Raw genomic sequence first — 27,933 nt, 5'->3', positions numbered from 1 at the left:
ACTAACACTGTCAAATCTGATTAATCACTTTCAAACAGGTAATGTAATTTAATGCTGTATTGAATATTTCTTAATTGAAATCTACATTTACTAGTAGAATTCCGAAATTGTGTGAACAAACTACAGCCTCCAAGGCTGCATCTACACTAGAGTGATCTGTTGACAGAAGTTAGTGTCGGAAGATATCTTCCCACAAAACTTTTGTGGACAGAGTGCGTCCACACACAAAAGCGGATCGAAAAAGTGATCCACTCTGTCAACAGAGAGTGACCACATGGCCTGGCTGCTCTCCCGACAGAATGGACTCCAGAACCTCATCAGACAGGGTCACGTGGCCGGCAAGCACTTCTGAGAGCCCTGGACAGGTGTGTACCCTCGGACTTCCCCTACCCATGTTCTCTGCCCATTCTGAGGCTTGCCTACTTCATTGAGGGATAGCATAGCTACTGCAGGGCTCACAAGTTTCCTGTGAGAGTTTAAACTTTACAGATAGCCATGCATGATGCCAGAGGAAACAAAGGGAAGGAATAAATGGTAAATTTTCACAATGGAAGGGGGTAACTAGTGGCATTCCCCAAGAGTCAGTGCTGGGACCAATCTTGTTCAACTTATTCGTCAATGATCTAGAGAAAGGGGCAAGCAGTGAGGTGGCAAAGTTTGCAGATGACACCAAGCTGTTCAGGATAGTCAAAACCAAAGCAGACTGTGAAGAACTTCAAAAAGATCTCAGCAAACTGAGTGATTGTGCAGCAAAATGGCACATGAAATTTAATGTGGGTAAGTGTAAGGTAACGCACATTGGGAAAAATAACCCCAATTATACATATAATATGATGGGGGCAAATTTAGCTACAACAGATCAGGAAAAGGATCTTGGAATTATAGTGAATAGTTCTCTGAAAACATCCATGCAGTGTGCAGCGGCAGTCAGTAAAGCAAATAGGATGTTAGGAATAATTAAAAAAGGGCTAGAAAATCAGACAAAGAATATCTTACTTCCCCTATATAAAACTATGGTACGCCCACATCTTGAGTACTGCATGCAGATGTGGTCTCCTCACCTCAAAAAAGATATATTGGCATTAGAAAAGGTTCAGAAAAGGGCAACTAAAATTATTAAGAGTTTGGAATGGGTCCCATATGAGAAGAGGCTAGAGAGACTGGGACTTTTCAGTCTAGAAAAGAGGAGACTGAGGGGTGATATGATAGAGGTATATAAAATCATGAATGGTGTGGAGAAAGTGAATACAGAAAAGTTATTTACTTGTTCCCATAATATAAGAACTAGAGGACACCAAATGAAATTAATGGATAGCAGGTTCAAAACTAATAAAAGAAAGTTTTTCTTCACACAGCGCACAGTCAACCTGTGGAACTCCTTACCAGAGGATGCTGTGAAGGCCAGCACTCTAACAGAGTTTAAAAAAGAGCTTGATAAATATTTGGAGGTTAGGTCCATAGATGGCTATTAGCAAGGGGTAAGGTAAGGTGACTAGCCTTTGGCTGAAGGCGGGAGATGGATGGCAGGAGACAAATCACTTGATCATTGTCTTCGGTTCACTTCCTCTGGGGCACCTGGCATTTGCTACTATCAGCAGGTGGGATACTGGGCTAGATGGACCTTTGGTCTTATCCAGTATGGCTGTTCTTATGTTCTTATGTTCAGAGCAGCCCCAGGACCTGTGCTGGACCCACTCGCAGTTGCTCGAGTTCCTGATGACCCTAATCACCATCATCCTCCACCTCCTCTGGGGGATGTGCCTGACACCAGTATTGAAAAGCACACTCTCGGTGCCCCAGGGCCACACCCGTACCCGCCCCCTCCCAGGTGATCAGGCGGAAGTGGAGGTACAGCACAGTTCCAGCTGGTGGGACCAGCTGGTCATGCGGCAGTGGGATAACCAGCAATTGCTCCAGAACTTCTGCTTGCAGAAGTACACCTTCCTGGAGCTCTGTGCTTGTCTGGCCCCTGCCTTCCAGAGGGAGGACACCCAGATGCAGCCCACTATACCCCTGGAGAAACAGGAGGCAGGCTTACCCCAGGGTGTTGTGCCTCTTTGTGGAGGGGTCGAGGAGGATGGCTTCCTTGTCCCAGAGCCTCAGGAGGCCCTGAAGCTCTGGCCTGATCCAGGATGGGGTTTGGCGTTTGGTGTCACAGGATGACTCCTGGGACCCCTCAGGCTGCTCCCCTGAAGGTGCTTGTAAGTCGTGAGGTGGTTGGCTTTCGGCCATTGGGAAGAGCTTGGGTCTCAGAATTGGCTGCGAGTATGTGTGGGAGTGCAGGTGGTGCCCCTGCTCCTTCCACACACTCAGCTTCCTGCCATGGCGTTTCTGGGGCTCCCTGCACCTTTTAGAATGGCCAGAGGCAGGAAGCATAGACCTGTGATTGCGGTGGACAGGGTGTCCCCGGGGCCAGGAGGCTGGCGCCATGGAGGACTTGTCTGCTGACAAAAAGCCCCTCCAGAGCATCCACATGGCTTCTATGTTGCCATATTCTGTGGAGGAAGACCTTCTGTCTCATGGGGGAGATGCAGAAGTCTGTCAACGGAAGTGCTGCTCTCTGTAGATTTACAGTCAACAGAACACATTTGTAGTGTGGAGGCTCCATGAATTTTGTTGACAAAATTCCAGTTTTGTTGACAAAACTCTCTAGTGTAGATGTAGCTCAAGGCTTCCATGAAGGATTTCACTGTTCTCATAGGCCACATCTACATGGCCGCAGCCTTCAGCCCCAGAGCCAGCAGAGCTTCCCTTTTGCTCACTCATGCAGCCAGTTAGCATACTCATGTGAGATTTTGCTCTTGGCAGAGGGTGGTGCTGGCGGTAAACATGCTATGTGGATGTGCCTCTGCCAGCTAACCCTCCCATGTCACCAGTCTATTATCCTTTTTTTCAGGCAGTGGGGCTGAAGACTGGGGCCATGTGGACGTGGCCATAAAGTCACTGTAACATACGAACATGCAATTGACAATTGATCTTTTGGTCTGGCTGAGCACTGCAAAGAATTCAAGAAGTGGGAGGCAATGGTGATTTTCTATTGCTTTATCTGGCTATGGTGCTAGACCAAAATTCTTCCTAAGGGCAATTTAGAGTAACCATGCTGCATGATCTGGTAGGAAAATAATATATACCACAAAAAAGTGTGACTTTTCAATAATAATATTAAACCAAAAACTTGAAGTGTTTCAATTTTTGGAATTAAAATACATTTTGCCCCATTTTCACTTTTTGGGATTTCTCCCCCTTTCTTTCACTGCCTCTCTTCTGAGTGGTAAAATGAAAAAATTAAAAAAAAAAAAAAACAGAAAAAGGGGAGAAAAGATAAAGGGGGCAGGGAATATTTTGGTTTCCAATTTTGAAAAATAAAAAATTTCAGTTATGCTTTTCTGTAAAAAAAAAGGGAGCATTTCAGTAAACAAAAGAACAGCAAAGGCGTTTTGAACAAGAAATGTTGGCCAGTTCTTTTCAGGGCTCAGTCTCCTTGACTTTCCACAGGGGACTTATGTGGCATTTGTAGCAAGCTGGCTATACTAGCTGTATGTTTCTCAGGTATTACAACCACCTCAGGGCTATGTCTACACTACAACGGTCTTTCAAAAGAAGATCTCTTCCAAAAGAACTTCTTTCAAAAGAGTGCATCCATATGCAAAAAAGAGGATCAAAAGAGTGATGCTCTTTCAAAAGAGAGTGTCCTCACAGCCCCCCACTCTTTTGAAAGACAGGCCAGGGATCAAAAAATCAGGTGCCATGAGGACTGCTCTTTGGAAAGAAGGGCCCTCAGGAGCATCTACACACGTTTTCTTTCAAAAAAAGCTTTCAAAAGAAGGCAGTCTTCCTGAAAGAGGAGTGGAAGAGCACTTTTGAAAGGAGCGCTGCATTCTTTCTCTTTACTTTCCAAAGAGTGCTTTTTGTGTGCAGACACTCCGAGGAATCTTTCCAAAGAGCCCACTTCTTTTGAAAAATATTTCAAAGGCACTTGCTTGTGTAGACGCAGCCCAGTTGTCTAGTTAGATCAGCTATTCTGTCCCTTTGCTCTGGTGGAGCAAATTTTTTTGTAATGGTATTTTTTTCCAGTGGTGGTAGTGAATGAATATAACACCTGGCCTGAAGCTCTGCTATCTTTTGCAACATTTCTGTCTGTTTTTACCAGCACATAAGGTTGGGCCAAGTAAACACTGAGATGGATGACCTTTAAGGAACATCCTTGATGCTCCAGATAGTGATGTTAGTTGAGTAGTTGGGACCTTTCCTCTTGAATCCTATAAACAAGTGTTCCGGTGTGGTACTGCTGGAGGTGCAGTTACACACATGAGATGTAAAAGCAAGATTCTGACCACTTGGGTCAGTAATGGTTTAATGCACTTTTCACATGTGTAGGACTGTTAACACGGGTGACCTGCCCAAATTCCAATCTGGAGATGATATTTTGCCTTTCTCAATTCTCAGTGGAGTTACCACTGACTCCCTCTTTAAATCCTCCTCTGAAATCCCCCCACTCATGCATCTGATGAAGCGGGTCTTTGCTCACGAAAGCTTATGCTCCAAAATATCTGTTAGTCTCTAAGGTGCCACAGGACTTGCTGTAACTGAATACAGTGTCTTTCCTCACTCCACTGGGTAATGCTGCTTTGTAGTGGTAAGCAGCTGTCACAATCCACCCAAAATCCTAAAACCCCAAACTCTCGTGTACTTTTATTACTTACAGTGCTATAGACAGGATTCATTAGTAAACATTTGTATAGTGCTTTGAGATATTCTTACAAAAGAATGTCAGAAGTCCAAAGGGTCAGCTATTATTAACCATTTTTTAAAAATTTTGATGCTTAGTTACAAGAGGAGTTCAGTGCTGAAGAAAATTTTCTCATCTTGACGGAAATGGCCACTAGTCATGTTCAGGTTCTCGTGGAATTCACCAAAAAATTACCAGGTATGTCACAATGGACCAAATTTTGCTTCCATGGAAATTACTGGCAAACCACCAACTGATTTTTGTTGCACCCAATGTATCTTTAAGTATGTATAGCTGAGAGGATGTATAAAAGTACGTTCCATTGTTCCTGCCAATACACACACATTTCGAATACTGTCTGAAAACTGAAGCTTTGTAGTCCAGGAAACTACTTTGAAAGATTCAGACTTAACCAGTTTCAAATGCTGCATCCTCTACATCTATTCAAAGACAAAATGTCCTAGGCTTTTCAGAGTCCTTGAAGGTATGTTGTTTTAAAATAACCCCACAGTGCAAAATATTTTGCCTTAAAATTGACTCTAACACTTTAGAAACTTCATTATGTTCCCTGTGCCCCATTTTCTGTGAAAACCTTTGGGTCAGTGTCATCCACTGAAATCAATGTGCTTAGAACACTGGCTTTCAGAGTGGGGAAGGGATGTTTTTTCATGGTTCTATTTACACTACTTGAATAAGGAATCACAGAATCACACTGAATATGAGATTTCAGGTTTTCAACTCACAAGTGGAAAAGGCCTTATAAAAATCTGGCATCATGCTCCCTCGAGAGGCCAAATGTGTCACAGCTCTGTACAGGTATTTTTCTGGAGCACTTCCTGCCCCATCCTGCATGACTTCAGATGCAGCACAGCAGGCAGAGTTTTTCTGTTTGGAGAGGAGGAATGCAAAGTAGGCACAAGGCTTCCATCTACTCACATGTCATGGATGCCATCTCTGTGAGGCTCGCCATATGTTCCTGTGCAGTGTGGCTTGGGGTTAAAAAAGAGTGGAAGTGGGGCAGGGAGGTAGGCCCAAGTGGCCATTGACCCTGGCACAGTGGCTTCTTGAGTCCTAAGTCCAGGGCCCCACCCACAAGACCAGGGGTCTCAACCTTTATCTTTCTCCTGAGGTGCCCCTCTAACATGCCATAAAAGCTCCATGGCCCAGGGTGTGGTGCAGGTGGGGAGAAAAAGGAGGCTTTTGGGCCAGGTGTGGGGCTCGAGCATAGACATAAAACTTTGACTTCTATATCTGGGGAGTCAGAGTTGGGCAGACCTAGAGACAACTCTGCGTGGCAGGGTCCAGGGAGGCAGAGCCACCTCACCGCCTGACTCACTTCAGCAGGCCAGGATGTGGGTGAGGGTAACCAAAAATTGTAACTTGAAGGGAGGAGTCAGCTCAAAAAATTGAGAACTCCTCAGAGTGCAGGCCGGAAGTATCTGGAAGCTGTGTGCAGAGAGGTGGGTGGCTCAGGGTGTGGGGAGGGGTTAACGAGGGGCCATGTGTGGAGGCGGGTAGCTCAGGGTGAAGAGAAGGGATAGCTGAGGGCTGTGTGTAGGCAGAGGTGTAGGTCAGGGCAGAGGGAGTGGGGGGAGCTAGAGCTCGTGTGTGGGCAGTGGGCAGCTCAGGGTACAGGGAGGGAGTAGCTAGAGGCAGTGTGCATTCGAGGGGAGGGAGCTCAGGGTGAAGGCAGGTAGCTATGAGTTGTTAGCTGGGAGCAGTAGCTGCTTCCTGAGGGCTTTGCCAGCCCTGGTGCTGGGTCCCAAGGCCCAGGCAGTTCTTACCATCCATAAGAGCTGTCAAAGGAGGCTGGGAGCTGAGCAGTAGCTGCAGCTCTGAGTATGCGCAGCAAGAGGAGGCAATGCCAGAGTGCCATGGCCAACTGCTCAGTGAAACCAGGCAGAGGATTAGCCACTCTGTACTGCCCAGCTCTGGCTTCCTGCATGTGACCTGGCCTCAGTGGTATGGCCTAGAAGTGACAGGGGAGAGGAAGAAGTGAGCGGGCATGTGTGGAACTGGCCCTGGCCCTGCCCCACTCTGGTTAAGGCACTGGAGTTTTTGTGCAGAAGGAACTCTGCCCAAAGGCTTGGGGTTTCTGTCCCACGGGACACCCAGGCTGTGCTCATAGACCTCCTGAAATCAGCTCACAGCCTCCCAGGGGCTGATGACTCTGACTGAGAACCACTGCACTAGACCATATTGCATCTCATCTTCATATATGTGCAACTATATTTTATATAAAAAGAATTGAACATTTCATTTTTTGTAGCATTTCCCTTTTCCTTCTTGTGTTAGGGGATTAAAGTCTCTGTTACAATTCCAATTGTGTTTTCTTTTGCAAATCAATGGGCACAGGTTGACAGGAAAGAAATGAAAAAAAAAACCCAACATGAATGAGTTTGGAATGGGTTCAGTTCAGCACTGAATGATGACAACGCTACCAATTCTTTATTAACACTAAAGCAGGAATTTAATTTGTTATATGCTAATAAAGCTGAAGGCACTCTTACCTGATCCCAAACAAGATTACATACACGCACATATGTGAGTGAGAGAGCGGCGTTGAGGAAGGGAGACTTGGAAGGATGCAAGCCTGGCAGTTTGAAAAAGGAAATTAGGAAAAACTGACCATTTTCTGTAACACAGATGGTCTGTTGGTCTCTAGTTATGAACAAACTAAGGTCTCAATCTTCAAAAGTTTCTACAAATGTTGTCTGCCTTATTTTAGGCATCCAATGTGAGCCTGACTTTTGCAGTTGCTGAGGGCCTGCAGCTCGCATTGATTTCAGCTGGACAGGTGCAAAAATCCTCAGCACCTAAGAAAATTGGACAAAACACTTCCCCTGAACTCCAGGGCTCCCGAAATTACTAGATTCTCTTGAAAATATTGAGATTAGAGTTTTGTTTGATTTAAATAATGTTGAGCTGGAACTGCAGAGAAAGCACCCTCTTTCCTGAGTTATGTTAATTGGTGTATGTTGAGGAACTAAAGGAGAGAGGTATCTAGGTTAAATAAAACTGCTCTTTGAAAATTTAAAGCAGTGGAGATTTAGCACTCTGTGACATTAAATTTATGAGTATATTTTATGTCATTCTCTGCATTATCTTTCCTGGTTTGTCTGCTGATTTATGGACTTGGTATGAGTTTGTAGTGGCAGTCAGCATGAATCATGCTTTTTATAACCCTCAGTCCCACTCTCTTATTTTGAGGGTCCCATTCTGCACTCACTGAAGTATATGGGAGATAAGCAATTTTCTTTGATGGGGGAAGACCCACAGAAAGGATAAATCCATCTCCAAAATACAGGGGCAAACTTCTATCCAAATGACAAAGAAGGCGTGATTTTTTAAAGCCAGTCCTTTCTTTGCACGTATCTCCACACAGCAGAACTTCAAAGATACGAATACCAGAGATATGGACTTACCAGTCAACTCGACATCCTGGCCATGCCTACACTAGCCCCAAACTTCGAAATGGCCACGCAAATGGCCATTTCGAAGTTTACTAATGAAGCGCTGAAATACATATTCAGTTCTTCATTAGCATGTGGGCGGCCGCAGCACTTCGAAATTGACATGCCTCGCCACTGCACGGCTCATCCCGACAGGGCACCTTTTTGAAAGGACCCCGCCTACTTCGAAGTCCCCTTATTCCCATCTGCTCATAGGAATAAGGGGACTTTGAAGTAGGCTAGGTCTTTTCGAAAAGGAGCCCTGTCGCGACGAGCTGCGTGGTGGCGAGGCGCGGCAATTTCGAAGTGCCGCGGCCGCCCACATGCTAATGAAATGCTGAATATGTATTTCAGTGCTTCATTAGTAAACTTCGAAATGGCCATTTGCATGGCCATTTCGAAGTTTGGGGCTAGTGTAGACACGGCCCCTGTGAAACTGGATCTCATCAATCAGGCAGCATCAGACAAAAATCAACAAGCGAAACCAGCATATACTTTACTGCTTCAGGGCTTTAGTCCCAGGGTTCATAGATTCAGCCAAGGGGCGGGGCAAAGGGGCTGAGCCATGGTGTGTGTGTGTGTGTGTGTGTGTGTGTGTGTTTGGCCTCTGACCCTTGGGAGCATCACAACTCAAGGATTTAGGCTGCGGTGGGGAGGGGGAGAACCTGCTGGTGTGTTACATGACACCAAAGTGTCTGTAACTCTGAGGTTAAACCATATTGTCATATGTTAAATCCTCTTAGGGTATGCCTGCACTGCAGTTAGACACCCTATGTCTGGCCCATGCCAGCAGATCCAGGCTTGCAGGGCTTGGGCTTGTGGGATTGAGTAATTTCAGTAAAGACATTTTGGGTTTTGCTGGGCTCCTAGAGTCTGTACTCCAACTGTAGGTTTTTAATTGCATTGCAAATATACCAAGAGGGAGGAAACAAGCCTGCAAAATCCTAGACCAATTCCAGATGAGAGGAAACCAAAATCAGGAGTCATGGAGGCAGGAAGATTTGAGCCATGTGATATGCAAATTAGTTCTCAGTCACATGACCATGGTTGCTGTCCTGTTGGTATGCTTTTTAAAACACATTATCCAATAATGAATTACTTAGTAAGGCAAATAGGATGTTAGGAATTATTAAAAAAGGGATCGATAATAAGACAAAAGATATCATACTTCCCCTATATAAAACTATGGTACGCCCACATCTTGAGTACTGCGTGCAGATGTGGTCTCCTCACCTCAAAAAAGATATATTGGCATTAGAAAAGGTTCAGAAAAGGGCAACTAAGATGATTAGGGGCTTGGAACGGGTCCCATATGGGGAGAGGCTAGAGAGACTGGGACTTTTCAGTTTGGAAAAGAGGCGATTGAGGGGCGATATGATAGAGGTATATAAAATCATGAATGGTGTGGAGAAAGTGAATATAGAAAAATTATTTACCTTTTCCCATAATACAAGAACTAGGGGACACCAAATGAAATTGATGGGTAGTAGGTTCAAAACTAATAAAAGGAAATTTTTCTTCACACAGCGCACAGTCAACCTGTGGAACTCCTTGCCCGAGGAGGCTGTGAAGGCCAGGACTCTATTAGGGTTTAAAAAAGAGCTTGATAAATTTTTGCAGGTTAGGTCCATAAATGGCTATTAGCCAGGGATAAAGGATGGTGCCCCTAGCCTTCAGAACAAGGGCAAGAGATGGATGGCAGGAGATAAATCACTTGATCATTGTCTTCTGTTCTCCTTCTCTGGGGCACCTGGCATTGGCCACCGTCGGCAGATGGGATGCTGGGCTGGATGGACCTTTGGTCTGACCCAGTATGGCCATTCTTATGTTCTTATGTTCTTATACTCCTCTTTATCTGAAACTATTATGTCTATTTCCATTGCATTCCTGCTGTTCACCTGGTCTCGGCTATAAATGTCTAAAGCTATGTCTACACTACTGCCTCTGTTTGCAAAATGCATATGCTCAGGGGTGTGTGTGAATAGTCTGTTCCCTTGTGTGACAGTTACATGGAAGAATAAGGATTAGAGTACACAGTGCAATGCTGGTGGGTGAGCTTCTCCCTCTCCTAGCATTTAGGCTGCTGGCAGGGGTGGTTTCTCTATGCTGACAGAAGAGCTCTCTCCTGTTGATATAGAGCAGTGGCTGCAGCAATGTATATGTAGACATAGACTAAGCAGATGGTGTCATCATTTCAGGCTGAATTAAAAAAACCGTTATGAAATAAATCATTTACACCTTGATTAAATCTATATATTCCTGCAGCAAAATGAACCTTTATTACTGTAATACGTGAATGTGCAATCATTTTTCTAGTAATCTATTTGATGAATAGATGAAGTAATTCAATAGAACTTTTTTTTTGCAATAAGAAAGATAACCATAGATATTTCTCAGGAATGTAGTTACTGAATATAATCTTTGTAATATCTAATACTTAATCTTTTCCTGAACAAAAATTCATTATCAAGAAACAACTTTAGAGCTTCTGCCCCTTAAGTTAGTGGAACCAGAGAAGACATCAGTTGGTCTCTTTTAATTTGAGTAGAATAATATTGGCAGTTGTATGCCAAACACTAATGGCAGAAAATACTGAAGAGTTGTGATGGATTAGGGAAATCCCCACATTGTTCATATTTCATATTTAAAGTTCAAAATTCAGCAAAGCAAATTAACGTCTGTTTTATCTAACTGAAATGAATGGAAAGTAGGAATGCATTTAAGTGCTTTGCTAAATCCAGGCTTAAATGTACATAATAGAGAGCAGCCCTGAGAAAGACATAACTAGCTCTTCACAGACGCATGGCATGCCCGCTAACCGAATTCAGCCGTGGGCTCTGCGAGTTCCACTTGACCATTATGAACACCAGTACATGGCTTGGTGAATATACAAACATAAATAAAAGAAATGGGATCTTATGTTCAAGAACTACAGGACCTAAAGCACTGATGTTCTTTTATGCCAACTGCCAATTTCTTATTTCTAACATCCTTCCAGGCTTTCAAACCCTTGATCATGAAGATCAGATTGCTTTGCTGAAGGGTTCAGCAGTAGAAGCCATGTTCCTTCGTTCAGCTGAGATCTTTAACAGGAAACTTCCTGCAGGACAAACTGACCTCTTAGAAGAAAGAATTCGCAAAAGTGGTAGGTGCTTTCTTTAGTGGTAAAAAGACCTGTTTTAATGGCTCAGCATTTTCCCTTGAAATGCCAGTACAGGATGCTTGTAATTGGCAATGAAATATTTTATCTGAATGCTGTTCCTCTCAATCAGCCTTGAATACAAAGGTCATCTGGTAAAAGTTTAATCATCATTTCATTTTAAACGTTATGGATTAAGCTATATAAAAAAAACAATGTATTTCTTCAAAGGTGGGTATAAAAGAATTTTGGCAATAAAATGCCATTCTGTTGTGTTAGTCAAATAAAGTGTTAGTTTATAGGCTTGTAAATGTTGTTAATATTATGTCAAAAGAATTGTAGGTTACTATTGGGTATAACTGAGAGAGAAAAATACCTTTCTGTCACTCTCTGTCTGGGTCATTCAGTAAGAAGGATCACAAAGAAAAGAGATCAGACAGGTAGCCGTGTTAGTCTATATCTGCAGAAAACGAGAAGTCCTGAGGTACCTTGTTGACTAATAGATTTTTTGGAGCATAAGCTTTCATGGGCAAAGACCCACTTCATCAGATGCATGTAGTGGAGATTCCAGAGGCAGCTCTAAATATCCAGAGGCAGGTTACTTAAACCTGCCTCTGTATATTTAGAGCTGCCTCTGGAATCTCCACTACATTGCATCTGGTTGTGAATTTGAAAGTGGAAGGCAGTTTGGGTTAAAGTGATCATGAAATGATAGAGTTCATGATTCTAAGGCAGTGGTTCTCAAACTGGGGTCTGCAGGGGTCTGTGAAAAAAGAAGAGATAAATAAAAATGGTCATAGATGGGGGTCCAGAAACAGATGGGAGGGGCAATTGGGGGTCCACAAATGGTTTTGGGGGGATAACTGGGGGGACACAGCACAATTCTCTCATGTGCAAATATGCAAAGAATACCTAAATTCACTTCCTCTGTATTTTGTTGAACTTATGTCAGTTACTTAGAAAGCTTCAAAAACTCTTCAATGTCTGTCTGTAAATTTTCTCTGCTTTAAGAAGGATAGCTATTACGAAATGCAAAAAGATTCTTTTGTCTATCTCACAAATACACTCTGTTTAGCTCAACAAATATTTCTTTCATATGCTATCTGCCACTGACTTATCACACGATGCTTCTAGAATCTTAAAATATTGTAGGAATGTAATGGAATATGTAGTCCAGAGCCAACAAAATTAACATAATAATATGTGAAGGAACAGAAAAATTACAGGCATGATTTGAGTATTAAAGTAGAGATAAGTGAACTAGTCTAGCATGGCAGACAGTTTGTTAGTCTACTGGGAACCACCAATTTTAGAGGCAAAATGCTTTTCTGAAAACTCACCAAAACAGAGCATTTTATATATTCACATTTTATACTATTTGGATAGTTTGCCTAAAATGAATAATTAGAGATAAACAGACCAATTTTGAAAATACACAAGAAATGAAATCTCACTTCAGTAACTAGTCAAAGTTCTGAGTTGGATTATGAATATGTTAAACCTAAATTTTCAAAAGTAACTAGTGATTTGGGGTGACTCAATTTTAAGGTGTCAGATTTTTAAAACCTAAAAGGGGCTTAATTTTCACAAAGCACTGAGCAATAATTTTCTGAAAAATCAAAGTTATTTAAGTTGTGCACGCCAAAATTAAATCAATTTTCACTTCCTATCTTTGAAAATTTTAGTTGAAGTGTATATATAAACATTAGTATTACTCATGCAATTTATATATATATGTATACACACACACACACACACACACACACAAGTTATTGGGCTAAATACAGAGTAATTGGGTGAGATTTAATGGTCTGTGACATACAGGTCAGAATTGATGATCTACAAATCCCTTCTGGTCTTAACACCATGAATATGTTCCTCTAAAAGCTGAAGCTACCTTCTGCCATTAATTTATATTACAAACATGCTAAACAAATAATTCAGGCAAAGAAATTAAAACTAACTTAGGTAAGAAGGCAAAATCCAAGAGTAGGAAAAATCAATGTAGAAGGAAGAATCATGCAAAACAAAGTTAAATGAAAAGCAAAATCACAAACAGAACAGACAACCACTGTGGAAACACAAACAGAGCTGAGCAAAATTCAGTGCAGGAAAACATATTGTGTAAATAGGCAGGTTGAGAGCAGAGGGAAGCAGTAATACATGAGGCATACTCAGAGCTTCTAAAGGCCCCAAAGAATGACCCTCTAATAAAAAAAATTATATTGCTGAATTTAGTCCTTTGTCAGAGCTTCTAGCCATATACGATATTTTTCAGATGTAGACAGGTGTCAAAGTGTCAGCTAGGTCCCATTGTTAGGCTTTGATAAATGTACCCATAAAAATGGGAACAAACTGCCTAAAAGTCACAAGCTGTCCAATGTTTTGTCATCTGCCATGATGTTTTCTTAAAAACAGCTTTCATCTATTAATATTTATGCTTTTTCCCCTTTGCAATTGTATTGAATTTAAAATTATTCTGATAAAGAAACCACAGAGATCTGGTGAGGATGACCTTTCAGCATTAGAAGCTTTCATTTGATTCTTGTGCTGATGCAGTACCTTTTTATTTATTAGTGTGACTGTACTGGCTAAATAGCAGCACATCTCACCAGCTGCCTTGTTTATGACCTCAGGATTTTTTACAAAAAATGATATAAAAGTTCTTTCTTTTAAAGAAACTGAAATCTTTATGTGAGCAACCGATGAAATTTACTTAATGTTAATGAGAGTTTGAGCCTTTTTTAATGTTAGTTGATGCCTTAGATTGTATACCACAGTGCAATTAACTGGTTATCTGTGAAAGGTTGACATCTCAATAATATGCACAATTTACATCTGTAATTATAAAGGTGTTTTGCAAATTCCATTTATTGATAGCGAAAGATGATTAAAACATTTAGGGAGTGCTAAATATTTTCTTAGTGAGCACTGTAACTTTGATGACATCTACTTTTCTGGAGGTCATGAAGGTTTAGATTCTGATATTTTTACTCTATTGTATCATTCCACAAATAATCACATCAATCTCGGCATTAAGGAATAAAATGCTGCTTTGCATCAGTAAATGTAGAATCTGCCTATGAACAGGATACTTATGTTACTGTGAAATACACTGTTGTCTTCATTGGTGGTTTTCACATGCTAAAGTACAATCAGATATATACAAGAAAGGAAGTAACCACTGCTCTAAAATATTGTGTAGGGTCACATTCTGTCCTTGAATGTGAATACATGGTGTTCACTGACTTCAATAAGAGACCCACATGTGCACTCAAAGGCAAAATTTAGTTCAGAAATAATAGATAATGCCTTCCAACATTTCCAGATTATTATTATTATTATTATTACTATTGGTAGTAGTCGTAGTAGTAGTAATGCAGCATGTCAGAGTACTAGTCCTGGTCTGGGACCGCATTGTGCCAGGTGCAAGGTACAAGCACAGGACAAAGAGACCATCCTAGCTCCCAGGATTTTACAGTCTTAGCATCAGACAAGGGAGAAGAGAGAGGGGAGGACAATGAAACAGTTAGATGGTTTTGATCACCATGACAATTTGAAGTCTCAACTCCGGAGCAGCCCACCTGTTGTCAAGATTTTTGTAGGCATCATAGTCAAGGAGAGTTTTAAGGAAGGATCCAAAGAGCGGTAATGACTTAGTTTTGCAGGTGTTTCTGGGGAGCTGCTCTCAGGTGTGAGGGACAGCATAGAAGAGGTAGCATTTTCAAACCAGCGCCTGCATACTAAGTGATCAATGGAGTCTGGCAACTTGGGCCAATCAGAGAAGAGAGTTGACACCTTGCTAGTGAATGTGAGAGGACAGGAAAGGACAGGGCTTTGAAAGTGAAGACCAATAGCTGAAGTTTGATGAGATAGGGAAAGAGGAGCCAGTGGAGGGTTCTCAAGGAGGAGTGACATAATCACAGTGTTGGGCTAGGAAAATGATCTCTGCAGCAGGATTCTAAATAGATATCAGTGGGGCAAGATTGTATTTGTCCCAGTCAGAGCAAAGGGTGTTGCAGTAATTGGGACGTGAAAGCCAGGATAATAACTTTAGCTGTATGGAATGCTAAGAAAAGCTGGACATTAGAGATGCTTTTCAGCAAATGCAGTCTGGATGTGTGGATCTAGATATAAGTTCTAAGTAGAAGATTATGCTCAGGTTATTGACCTGAATGTCGGCGAGAATGTTGGTGTTGTTCAGAGTGATACAATTTTAAAAACTCATTCAAGGTAGAATTTCTGAAAAAGAAGGCAAAAACAAGTAAATAAACAAAACCTATTAAACACAGGATGATTTCATTGCTTCAGTAACATGCTACTGCACTGTAATATACACAGCCATAAGTATATGCACGATGGGAAAATTGTTTATGCATATTTCAGAGGTATCTGCCACATGAAGTAGCCAATTCTATATCCCCAAATTGTAGCTAGATAAGTAGGTGTGTTTAATGTTTACAGAGGCAAAGGAGTATAGTATCCTAACTGCAATATGCAGCAGATTTCTACTAAATTTGCACATTCAGATGAGAAAAGAACACACTCTCTGTACAAATATGTTTCCTGAGCTGACTATTACAATATGTTTATATAAATAGCTCAGACTCACTAAAACTACCTGAGGGAGTAGTAACAGAGAGAAAGCCATGCTGGTCTATATACCCTACTTGACTGCTTTTTTATCTAAGGGAGGTGTAAATTATATCTTTCTGCCAGTCAGGTCTTCTTCCCTATCTGCAGGTGATCTCCCAAAAGAGGGTGTATGGTGTTTCCATCACCACCTTCCTTCAAGGTTTTCTGCTGGGGTAGCACATAAAATAGGAAGGGTGATTGGATGGCCTGATAAAATCAGGATTGTCCTGATATGTAGCACTTTGTCCCATGTCCTGACTGCAGTACAAATGGGAGGCCATTTGTCCTGCTCTTGTAGAGTTGCCAGGAATCTGGTTAGTGCAGGGCTGGCAGGTCCCTATCTGGCTCTGTTTAGCTCTTTGGAAGTGATGACATCTCCCTCAGACCCCTACGTGCAGGGACAGCCAGGGAGGCTCTGCATGCTGCCTCTGCCATAAGCCTCAGCTCTTCTGGTCCCATGGGCTAGGAACTATGGTCACTAGGAACTATGGTCAGAGACAACTGCAGAGGTGTGCCTGCACCTAGGATGCAGAGGGACATGTCACAGCTTCTAGGGAGCTGCGTGAGGTAAACACCTCCCAGAACTCACAAGCCATATCCCCTCCTGCACCCCAGTCCCCAGACTTGAGCCTTTTCTGCTGGCTCCCAGAGTCAGTGCCCTGAATCCACTCCAATGCTCTAACACCATTCCCTAGATTTGCTCCCCCTTTGCAGGGAGGGCTGGAATGAGGGCCATATGCCCTGACCTGTGACTTGCAGCAGGGGCCTCAGCCAGGGCATTAAGCCCTTGACAAGTGGCTTATAGTGGTGACTACACCAGAGGCTGTACGCCCCCTCACAACTTTCCCCTCCACATGGCTCCAGTGAGAGTTGTGAACCTGTGGCTGCCCAACCCCGCTTGTCCCGATATTTTACTCTTGCAGTCTGGTCACCTTAAACAAGTCACAGATCTGGCACATAACATTTCTAAGAAACGAGCTGGGCTGCTGAGGGATGCATATTTTCATTACTGCCAGGGGAAACCTTTCTGATTGGGTAAGCTCTTACTTCCTGGAGAAGAGTAGCCAATCAAGGCTGCTGCAGGACAGAGGCGGAGCTCGTCTCTCCTCCCCTGACAACCCAGCACCATTTTCACAGGCAGGGCGAAGAGGGGCATCGTTTCTATTGCATGGGGTGGGGACAGCTGCTTCTCCCCAGCCTTGTTTTTTCCTTCCCCAGATGTTTTCTGGCTCCTTGCCAGCTGACACTATGTTGTCTCCACAAGGGTGTAGGGAAGGGCTGCTGTGAAGCAGCCTAGGGCTCCTAATCTGCTTGTTGCCAGGGCTGCTCCTTGCACTCATTGGCTGGACAGGAAGCAGCAGCAGCAGCAGCTGGGGCTGGAGCTGACTGAGGAGAGCGGGCCCGGCCTCCCCAATCCTTGCTCCAGGCTAGCCAGCGCAGAGATACCCTCTTCTGATTTTAGGGTGGTCATCTGTCCTGTTTTGGCCAGGACACTCCCATTTTCAGGCACCAGGAGGGCATCCCAATTTATTTTAGCAAAAGGGCTAATTGCCCCATAACTGCTGAGCTGTCCTTTTCCCCAGATCAGCGCAGGCACCAATGCCCTGTTCCTGGCTCCTTGTAGCTTGGGGAAGCCAGGAGCCACAGCGGCAGGGCTGCTATTCCCTTTCCAGCTCCCTGTGGCTGAAAGAAGCCGGGAGCCTATCCTGGCTCCGCATGGCTCAGGGAAGCTGGGAGCTGCATTGGCATGGCTGCCTCCTGCTTCCTGGCTCCCCTCGGCTCGGGGAAGCTGGGAGTCACATGGACAGGGCAGCAGCTCCATTGCCGGCCCCCAGAGCCATGGGGTAGTTGGAGAGGTCTCCCACAGGGCAGCAGCCTCATTCCCAGTGTCTGGAGGAGTTGGGAGACCAGGGAGGTCTCCCACAGGGTGACAATCCCGTTCCCAGTGCCTGGAGGTGTGGGTCAACGAGGTGGGGTCCACCACAGGGCAACAACCCTGTTCCCAGTGCCTGGAGGCATGGGACAGCCAGGGAGGTCCCCCACAGGGAGCAGACCTGTTCCCGATGCCCTGCAGCATGGATCATCCAGCAAACCTTCCTCTTTCACAGGGCAACCATCCCTGCAACCAGGGAGCTCCCCAGTAGGGCAGCAGCCCTGTTCCAGTGCCCCATGACATGGGGCAACCAGGGAGCTGCACTTGCTTGGTAGCCACAGTTGGAAAGCCACCCTCACCGTTGAAGTGTCCTGTATTTGACTAGGGAAATATGGTCCCTCTACCTGATTTGTCTTCCCCACTCCCAACCCTCAGATAGAAAGGCCATGCTATGCCACCACCTTGCCCGCTACAGGATGGTACCCATGAGCAGCTACCACCTCAGCAGAGCAAGGGAAGGGGGATGCTGAAATGAGGCCCCTGGGAGGAGGGAACTATGGAGCTCAGCAGCCCAAGCTGGCTCTGATACCACATCACTCCTGTGATCAATGGGCTGCTTCTCCAGCCCCTCAATTCTCTCCCTGCAACATCCAGCCTGGCAAGTAGGAAAGAGAACGCTACTGAAGTCCCCTCAGGCCTTGGGGATGAAACTTTCTACAAGCTACTGTGGGAACAGAGGTGGGGCTGGGGAGATAGAATTGATGGGCAGCAGACGAGGGGACATGACTGATCTGGAGGTGTGGGAGCCAGAATTAATTGCTGAGCATGGGCTGGGGAGACGTGGGGGTGATAAGATCCCCACTTTTTCAGACCATGGTAAGCATTGTCTGGCTAGCTCCCTTAGTGTACAGTTGTGGCTCCATATGAACTTCACTGGTGAATGTGGAGGAGATGTTCCAATTCCTTGACTGGTTATGACTTCTTTTCAGCTAATGCCTCTCTCTGTTTAGCTTCCTAACAATCAACTAAGGAGGAGGAGTCATATGCCCATTTTCTGGTCCTACAACTTCTCTGCTAAATCAACTGTGCCTACCAGAGTGTACACTGCTCACAACCAGCAGATCCCATAGGTATATCTTGTCCAGTGATGATAAGGTCTTGTCAGGCTGAAATCTGTGAACACTCAAATAAAATAGAAGTCAGAGTTTCCACGGAATGTTTCTGAGTCTGGAAAACAATTTTGACAGACAAGACTCTGCAAAAGATAAGTTGTAATTTAGTGAGTAATTATTACATTTTTTTTCCATAAAACAACAGTTCATTTACTCCTAGAATTAATATCCACTGGCACCTTCACACTTATCCAGTGAAAGATCTTTTCATCCATATTAACAACACGGTCTTACTCACTGTTAATTAGCACAAAACATTCTCCATGGTAAAAGTTTGAGGGGTTTTGTTTGTTTTATTTTAAATCTAGAGGTCATAAACTCTTCTCCAAAGCTCACCTTCAGGTATGCCTCTAATTTTTGTTAGTGATGAGAGGCAAATGAAAATAGACACATTCAGAAAATAAAGCAAAGCGTCCGGTGGCACCTTAGACTAATGGATTAGTTTAGGCATAAGCTTTCATGGGCAAATCCACTTAGATGCCTCTGATGAAGTGGGATTTTACACAAGAAAGCTTATGCCCACATAAATCTGTTAGTCTTTAAGGTGCCAGAGGACTCAATGTTTTTTTTCAGATACAGACTAACACGGCAACCCCTCTGATACTGGTCACATTGGCTACGTCTACACGTGCACCCAACATCGAAATAGCTTATTTCGATGTTGCGACATCGAAATAGGCTATTTCGATGAATAACGTCTACACGTCCTCCAGGGCCGGCAACGTCGATGTTCAACTTCGACATTGCTCAGCCCGACATCGAAATAGGCGCAGCGAGGGAACGTCTACACGTCAAAGTAGCACACATTGAAATAGGGATGCCAGGCACAGCTGCACACAGGGTCAAAGGGTGGACTAGCGCTTCCGGGGCAACAGCTAGCCGCTCCCTTAAAGGGCCCCTCCCACATACACTCAGCCTGCACAGCACGCGGTCTGAGGAGCCATATAGGCACACAGACCCCGAGCGCCGCAGTCATGGACCCCCAGCAGCAGCAGCAGCAGCAGCAGCAGCAGCAGCAGCAGCAGCTAGAGGTCCACCCAGCCCTCCCGGCAGGAGCAGGGCTTGCCCTGGCTCATGCCATGTTGGGGGCAGCTGAGCATCTTCTTGCCCCAGGGGAGGAAATGCCCCCAGGGCAGCAGGGCTCAGCCCCTACCCCTGCAGCACCCCGCCCCACCCCCCGCTTCATATGCCGGCGGCTGTGGAGCTACCCCACCAGCACCGACTGGTGGGAGCGGCTGGTGCTTGGGGAGTGGGACGACGACCACTGGCTCCAGAACTTCAGGATGACCCGCCAGACATTCCTGGAGCTCTGCCAGTGGCTCACCCCCGCACTCAGGCACCGGGACACTGCCATGTGGTGTGCCCTCCCTGTGGAGAAACGGGTCGGCATCGCTGTCTGGAAGCTGGCCACTCCGGACAGCTACCGATCTGTGGGGCAGCAGTTTGGTGTCGGAAAGGCCACCGTCGGGGCTGTCTTCATGGAGGTAAGAGAACCCACAGGGGGAGGCCAGGCCAGGGCAGGGCAGGGCAGGGCAGGGCAGGGCATGGGGGCCAGGGCAGGGCAGGGCAGGGCAGGGCAGGGGGGCCAGGGCAGGGAGGGCAGGGCAGGGCAGGGCAGGGCCATGCACACCCTGCTCACCCCTCATTGGGGCTGTCCCATGTGCTTTCTGTGCAGGTCGTGCGTGCCATCAACGCCATGCTCCTGCAGAGGCTCGTGAGGCTGGGGGACCCACGTGCCACTGTTGCCGCCTTTGCCACCCTGGGCTTCCCCAACTGCTTCGGGGCTCTGGATGGGACTCACATCCCCATCCGCGCCCCGCACCACAGTGGAGGCCGATACCTCAATCGGAAGGGCTACCATTCAGTCGTCCTGCAGGCCTTGGTGGACAGCTGGGGACGGTTCCAGGACATTTACGTGGGCTGGCCTGGCAGCACCCACTACGCCCGGGTTTTCCGGAACTCGGGCCTGTGCCGCCGGCTGGAGGCGGGGACCTACATCCCCCAGCGGGAGATCCCTCTGGGGGACACCACCATGCCCTTCTGCATCATCGCGGATGCGGCCTACCCCCTCCAGCCGTGGCTCATGCGCCCCTACATGGGCCACCTCTCCGCCAGCCAGGAGCGCTTCAACGAGCACCTGAACCGTGAGCGCCAGGTGGTGGAGCGCTCATTTGGCTGCCTCAAGGGATGCTGGAGATGTCTCCTCACCCGCCTGGATGCGGGCCCCACCAACATCCCCCAGATTGTGGGTGCCTGCTGCGCCCTGCACAACCTCGTGGAGAGCAAGGGGGAGAGCTTTGTTCAGGGCTGGGCCGCCGAGGACGGCAGGGCACACGTGCAGCCACATGCTGCCCCCAGTTGGCAGGTGGACCCAGAGGGGACCCGGGTCCGGGAGGCCCTGCGGGCCCACTTCGAGCAACAGGCCGCGGGGTGAACTCTGCCCAGGCCCCCTACTGCCCGCCCCTTCCTCCCCCACACTCCTGCCCCAACGCCCACACCATGGAGCACCCCACCGCCCCCCCCCACTTGTCCAGGAGAAATGACAGCACGAACTTGTGGGTGAACGTAAATGTTTTTTTTGTCTTAATGAATTTTTTTTTTTTTAAATTAAAAAATATATATATGTGAAACAGAAACCAAAAAGGAGGGACAAACATTCAACAAAACCAAGATGGGCACAAATAAAACAATCTACAACAACAAATCAAAGAACTGTGCGCCATCAAGCAAGAAAAACAAAAAGCAGGGAGGAGAATGGGGAGAACTATTTACAGCGGGGGGACGGGGCAAACAGGGGCAACACCAACACCACCCACCCAGTCCCCAAAGTCTGTCCAACAAGGGGGGGGGCCACGTCCCGGGCCCCTCGCCCCTACAGCCCAGCAGTGGGCGTGCCCGGCCGGGAGCTCCGGCGGGCCTGCAGTCTGGTGCGCAGCTGGGTGGGAGCGGGCTCCACCGGAAGGTAGCGGCGCCGGCGAGTCTCAGGTGGCTCCAGGGGTCCCTCGGCGCGGTGGCCCTCGCGGGGAGGTGGTGGGGCGACGGCGGATGGCCCGGCGATGGCTGGAGCAGCTGGTGGTGGGGCTGCAGGAGCGGGCATGGCGGGCGGTGGCGCGGCCGGCGCGGCATGGGGGGCCAGGTAATCAACCAGCCGGTTGATGGTCTCCATATAGGCCCCCCATGCCTCTCTGTGCCAGGCCAGCGCCTGCTCCTGCAGCCGGAGGTGCTGCTCCGACACCTCCAGCTGCCGGCGGAGGATGGCCAGCAGCTGGGGGTCCGTGGCCGCTGTCGGTAGCAGGCGTGGGGTCCGCCGTCTGGCCCTCCGCGGGGCCGGTCGTTCCTCCGCCGAGGGGCTGCCCTGGAGCAAGGGTCCTGGAGGGCTCTCCGGGACAACCGAGGCCTCGCCGGCGCTCTCTTCCAGTCCTTCGGATAGTGCAGGTGCAGGTGCAGGACACAGGAGAGGAGGGGGGAAAGAAGAATGGAGACAGGCGTTAGTGTGGGCCCCGAGCCGTGGCCTTTGTCCCCCCTGCCCTGTGCTGCAGGTTCCCCATCCCCGTCCCCGGGAGATGCTGCTGTGATGGATGGGGTTCAGGGGTCCCCTTGCCCTGCAGCCCGTCCCCTGGTGGGAGCGACTCTCACTTCACCCCGCAGGGTCTGAGAGCAGGAGAGGTTTCTTAGGCCACAGATGGCCAGTTTCTGGCAGGAGTGACAGCACCAGCTGTCGGAAGAGACAGTCCTTCCAACCCGTCGTGGGGAGAAGACCCCAAGGGGGGCCCCTCTGGGATGCAGCTTTCCCTCTCCTCTGGCTGGCTGCCTACCAGCTCTCCCTTCCCCTAGCCTCTACCTGTGGCCCCCGCCCTCGCCCCCCAATTCCAAGCCAGCTCGGCTCCTCCCTCCTGTTTGTTCAGGGCAGAGGTGTCACCTGCCAGCTGTAGCGCCAGGATCCTCCTTTGGCCCTGGGAGCTCCTCGGCTCGGGTGGCTCATATGTAGGCTGAGTCTCCCTTTGGCACTCCCCCCACTCCATCGCATGCTGCTGCTGCGGGGTGTCCCACCCCCTCCGTCCAGGGGCCCCTCGAGGTTCCGCTCCCCCCTGGCCCGGGGATGGGGCATGGCACTGTCATGCAGGGTGGCGGGGGGCAGGGGCTGATGGCTGCAGTGCTGTGAGGGCCATGGCCCTGGTGTCCTTGGGGCCATGGCCATGTGAGCGTGTGGGGGGCCCTGGACACATCTCTGTTCCCCCCGCCCCTCAAGCCCCGGGGTGTCCACCAGAGAGGGGTACCTACCTGTGGGTCCGCTCCCACGGTCCGGAGATCTCCGGGGGTCGGTGGCCCTGCTGCTGCTCCGGGATGGCAGGAGGAGGATCTGCAGGCTGGAATCGGTGGAGGAGGAGCCCCCCTCCTCCTCCTCCTCCTCCTCCTGCCGCGATGTCCCGGGGATGGCCTCTGGGGGGGGCCCCCGGGGTGCGGGGCTTACCTCCGGGGCGGAGTCCATCTGCAGGGCCTGCTGGGGCTCGTCAGCCGAGGTGTCAAGGGTGGCCGGAGGGGAGGAGGTGTGCCGGGAGCCCAGGATGTCCCTGAGCTCCCTGTAAAAGGGGCAAGTGACGGGGGCGGCCCCAGATCGGCTGGCCGCATCCCGGGCCCGGGCGTAACCCTGCCGCAGCTCCTTCACCTTACTCCGGACATGGTCCGGAGTGCGGGCAGGGTGACCCCGGGCAGCCAGGCCGTCGGCCAGCAGAGCGAACGCATCCGCGTTCCGCCTCTTGCTCCCCATTACCTGGAGCACCTCCTCCTCGCTCCAGAGCCCCAGCAGGTCCCGCATCTCGGCCTCCGTCCAAGAGGGGCCCCACTGCCGCTTCCCAGACTGCTTGGTCCTCTGGCTGCCCTGGCTGCCCTGGCTCCCCTTGGGGGGGGTCCCCTGGGGGCGCTGGGGGGGCTGCTGGGCAGCCATGGCTGCTGACAGGGGCTGAGGGCTGTGCAGGCTCGCCGCCACGTGTGCAGGCAGGAGCCTGCACGTTGCCTCAGCCTCCTGCAGTCAGGGCGGGGAAGGGGACCTTTAAGGGGCCGCTCCACGCGGCCACCAGTGAGCTGAGGGGCTGGAGAGAGCGTCTCTCAACCCCCCAGCTGATGGCCGCCATGGAGGACCCGGCAATTTCGACGTTGCGGGACGCGGCTCGTCTACACTGTCCCTACTTCGACGTTGAACGTCGAAGTAGGGCGCTATTCCTATCTCCTCATGAGGTTAGCGACTTCGACGTCTCGCCGCGTAACGTCGAAGTTAGTGCCGCTACTTCGAAGTAGCGTGCACGTGTAGACGCAGCTATTCAGAAAATGTAGCTTTAACAACAGTGATAAATACTGACTGGCTACTAGGGGAAGGAATGCCCATTTTCTCTGGTTATTTTAACCAGCTAATGACTTATGGCCTGAAACTGGAGACTCTAAGCATCTCTCTTTCTCATTGCCTTTGAGGAGTGTTTTGCCTGTGTAAAAATTGCAGGACTAAACCCTTGAAAAGCAAAATAAAACTAATTTATATGAAACAAAAATATTAATAAAGTTGTACACTAGATAAAGTGGGCTGGACAAATAAGAGTCTTTGCTCTGAAGACCTTTCATGAATTTCTCCCATTCACTTCTCTGGAAGTTGCATCAAGTGATTAGACTCTTGAGGGCACAGGCTCTTATTTGTTTAGGACATCTTACTCAGATATTGAAGTCAAAGAAATGACTCCGTAGAAGATGGATCAATCCTGCATGATATATGACATTGCGAATGGCACACAAAGCAGTACATGTTCTTTGTATCTGCAATGGTTCACATAACAAATGGAACTAACAGGAGATTTTTGAAAGAGGGAAGAAAGGATTGCTGGTGAATACTAAGCGGGAAGATGTGCCTCCGGGACAATATCTAGCACAGATTTCTTATACATCTCATTGCACAGATTTTTATAAACAAAAGTAACGTCTAGCCTATTTTTTCTGTTCTCAGTGAGGTGAGACTTTTAAACATCAAATTAAAAATTCAGAATAAAACTACAAACACAGTATGTCTTGGCTTCACTTCTAAACTGCAAACTGCAGCAGAGGGAGAATGTCCCATAATGGCCCCAAGTTACTGTCCAAAAGTCACCTTTATTCTTCTTCTTAAACATGAAAATCAGATGAGGACACCTCTGTGTATTTTGCAATATCAATTAAAAGAAAACAATCGGGCATTTTAAACATGTATCTCTTTTTTTTCTAATGGGGTTTGAGTCCAAACTGAAATGTTTTCAGTCATATAAGAAAATAGCTCCCTCTTGTGAGGAAATAGCAGTTGGTGCATAATGTAATAGCACAGAAGAGGTCCGTAGAGAGATGTCTATAACAAAAGCAGACCAGCATCTCCCCTGGGAGCTAAGCATTTTGTATTTTTTAGCTTACGGTAGTCCCTTACTTCATTTGGTGATTCAAACATTTCAAAATTCTAATTTTTGTGTTAATGTAAGCATAGTTACTAATACGGTAACACTCCTCTTCATTATTTCTTCCATTGCTGTTGTTTTATTTATTATTTGTATTGTATCACAGTGGTGCTGAGGTCAGGACCTCATTGTTCAAGGCAATGTACAGGCACATAGGAGTTATCACAATTTACAATGCTATAGTGACAAAGCATAGACATTACCTACACCAGTGGGAGGGGTTCTTCTATCAGCATAGTTAATTCACCTCTCTGACAGATGGTAATGGTCAGTGGAAGAATTCATCCATAGATCTAGCACTGTGTACATAACAAATGAGTTTGGTTTAATAACGCTGCTCAGGGAGGTGGATTTTTCACACCTCCAATTAACACAGTTAGATCAGTCTCAGAGAGGTAGCTGTGTTAGTCTGTATCTTCACAAAACAAAGAAAGCAGTTTTGTCGCACATTAAAGACTAACTATATTATTTATTAGGCAATGAGCTTTCATGGGAAAGACCCACTTCTTCAGATCTGGAGTGAAGAAGTGGGTCTTTCCCATGAAAGCTCATCACCTAATAAATAATAGTGTGAGTCTTTAAGGTGCTATAAGACTGCTTTCTTTGTTCTGTGTAGTGAGGTGAATCTGATTTTGTAATATAGCTGAGACCTTAGGCTGTGTCTGCACTACATCTTACGTGGGCATAATTTATTGTGTTCAGGGGAGTGAATAAACCATGCAGAAAATCCCCAGAACAAGAGGAGTGTACAATATGACTAGATCTAGATCACAGTGTTCTGTATTATTTTGCACTGTTGTAAATGACTACACAACATGGTGGGAAGTAGAAAGATGGGCTCAAGGAATGAACCACTCACTCCCAGAAGTGAGGAAAGATGTGGGCAAAGGTGGCTTTGGGGCTACTATAGATCTGGGCCAATATATGTATGACTAGTCTTCTGCTGCTCCAAGTCATGCACAAACTGAGAGTGGGCAGGTAAGGACAGATAAGGCAGCCTTGGCCGAAAACCTATGCATGGAAACCTGAGCCACTTCCCCTCATGTGGGAGCTGCTGAATAATCTCTCTACCATGGGATGATCCTGCCATGGCCACCTATCCTGTCTTTAGCTCCACATTCCACTGCTGGCATGGTGCTGAGTGACTACAGCCTTGCCCGTAATTGGGACCTCCAGTGTTCATCCCTACTAACACCAACTATTCAAAGTTCAAGGCAGCACCCCAAAAAATGTGACTGGCTGAAAAATCATGAGATTTTAGAATAAAATAGATTTGGCACTCCTTTTGTTTACCTTTTAGCTTTTGGGACAGTGGGGCACCCTCTGGTCATGTTTTTAAGCTTTTCTCCACAACCATAAGGGCTAGAAACTCTTCTGGAAATCTCATGTGATGACTTGACTGCAGAGGCTGAAGTATCAAATATCATGAGACAATCAATAGAGATGACAACCAGGGAAAGTGGGGAGAGGAAGGAGTCAGGAGAGGGAAGGAGGGAGCCTTGACGCGATTCTTCCTTCCCTCTCCTATTTTCCATGGTTTCAATCAAGAAGATGTTGGTAATCCAAAGGTAAGCAAATCTGGATGTGTTTTGCTTGCTCCCTGAAATTTATCCAGTCATTTCTCTGCCATTCATTTCTAATGGGGAGTTCCTTCTGGCAAACTCCAATGCTAAATTATACACATCTTTTACACTTTTTCAGTTTTCATCTGAGCTTTGGCATTTAACTTTGCCAGATTTTAATCACAGTGGTACTTTTTTTTTTTAAAGAAAAGGAATAGATTGGCCTGAAAGCTTAGAGAAAACAGCTGTTCAACATTTTAAATAGTTCACTCAGATAATTATGAGAAAATTCACAGTGGAAAATTAAAAGCTCCGTCTGTAATTCATTATTTTTGAAGCCCCAAGAGCACAATTACCTAACATATGACAAGTGGACACTCATCAGACATTTCTGCTTAATTGATTCTGACCCTTCTTAAAATCGCCTATGTGAAAATTTGTGATAAGAGCTCCCATATTGCAGTGTGTAGCCTGAAATTAACACAGCTCCGTAATGTTATATTTAATTACAGTACGCAACAGGGATTCGATGAGTGTGTCTGCTGTTGCTAGTTTATTCCAAACAGTAGAAACGTTTATTTCTATAGCAGCAGAAAGTGACTAGTCATAGTTTAGTCAAGTGACCTCTTTATTTTTCTATTTTGCTTCCTGTAGATTCACATCCACTGAGTTTCACTTTGAGTTTTTTTGCGTTGAACCATCTCCAAACCTCAAAGCAAAATATGACTAAAACTAGTAATGTTAGCTTCCTTTTTGGGTAAATCATGCAAAACCACAGTGGTTTCCACTCAAAACCTTACCTTTTAGCCAAGCTTAGCTCTAAACTCAGAAATATGTTTCCTCCTGGGGGTTGGGATAATTAAATAATGAGTCACAAAGTTTTCACTTATGGAAATCGAGTAGGATT

The 27,933-nt window shown here is 46.8% G+C and overlaps 1 protein-coding gene across 2 annotated transcripts in view; it reads left to right on the top strand.

Annotated features, from left to right (window-relative positions):
- NR1H4 (nuclear receptor subfamily 1 group H member 4) overlaps window positions 1–27,933 on the top strand; it is an 88,068-nt gene that overhangs the window by 57,236 nt on the left and 2,899 nt on the right. For both annotated transcript variants that reach the window (XM_074983977.1, XM_074983976.1), the window contains exons 6-7: window positions 4,828–4,927; window positions 11,180–11,326. In XM_074983977.1, coding sequence (XP_074840078.1) covers window positions 4,828–4,927; window positions 11,180–11,326 — 247 coding nt within the window. The remainder of the gene's footprint in view (window positions 1–4,827; window positions 4,928–11,179; window positions 11,327–27,933) is intronic.

Source organism: Carettochelys insculpta, chromosome 1 (assembly GCF_033958435.1).
Source record: "Carettochelys insculpta isolate YL-2023 chromosome 1, ASM3395843v1, whole genome shotgun sequence".
Classification (NCBI taxonomy): Eukaryota; Metazoa; Chordata; order Testudines; family Carettochelyidae; genus Carettochelys; species Carettochelys insculpta.
Note: the sequence above shows the minus strand (reverse complement) of the source record. Positions and strands in the feature narration are given on the sequence as shown.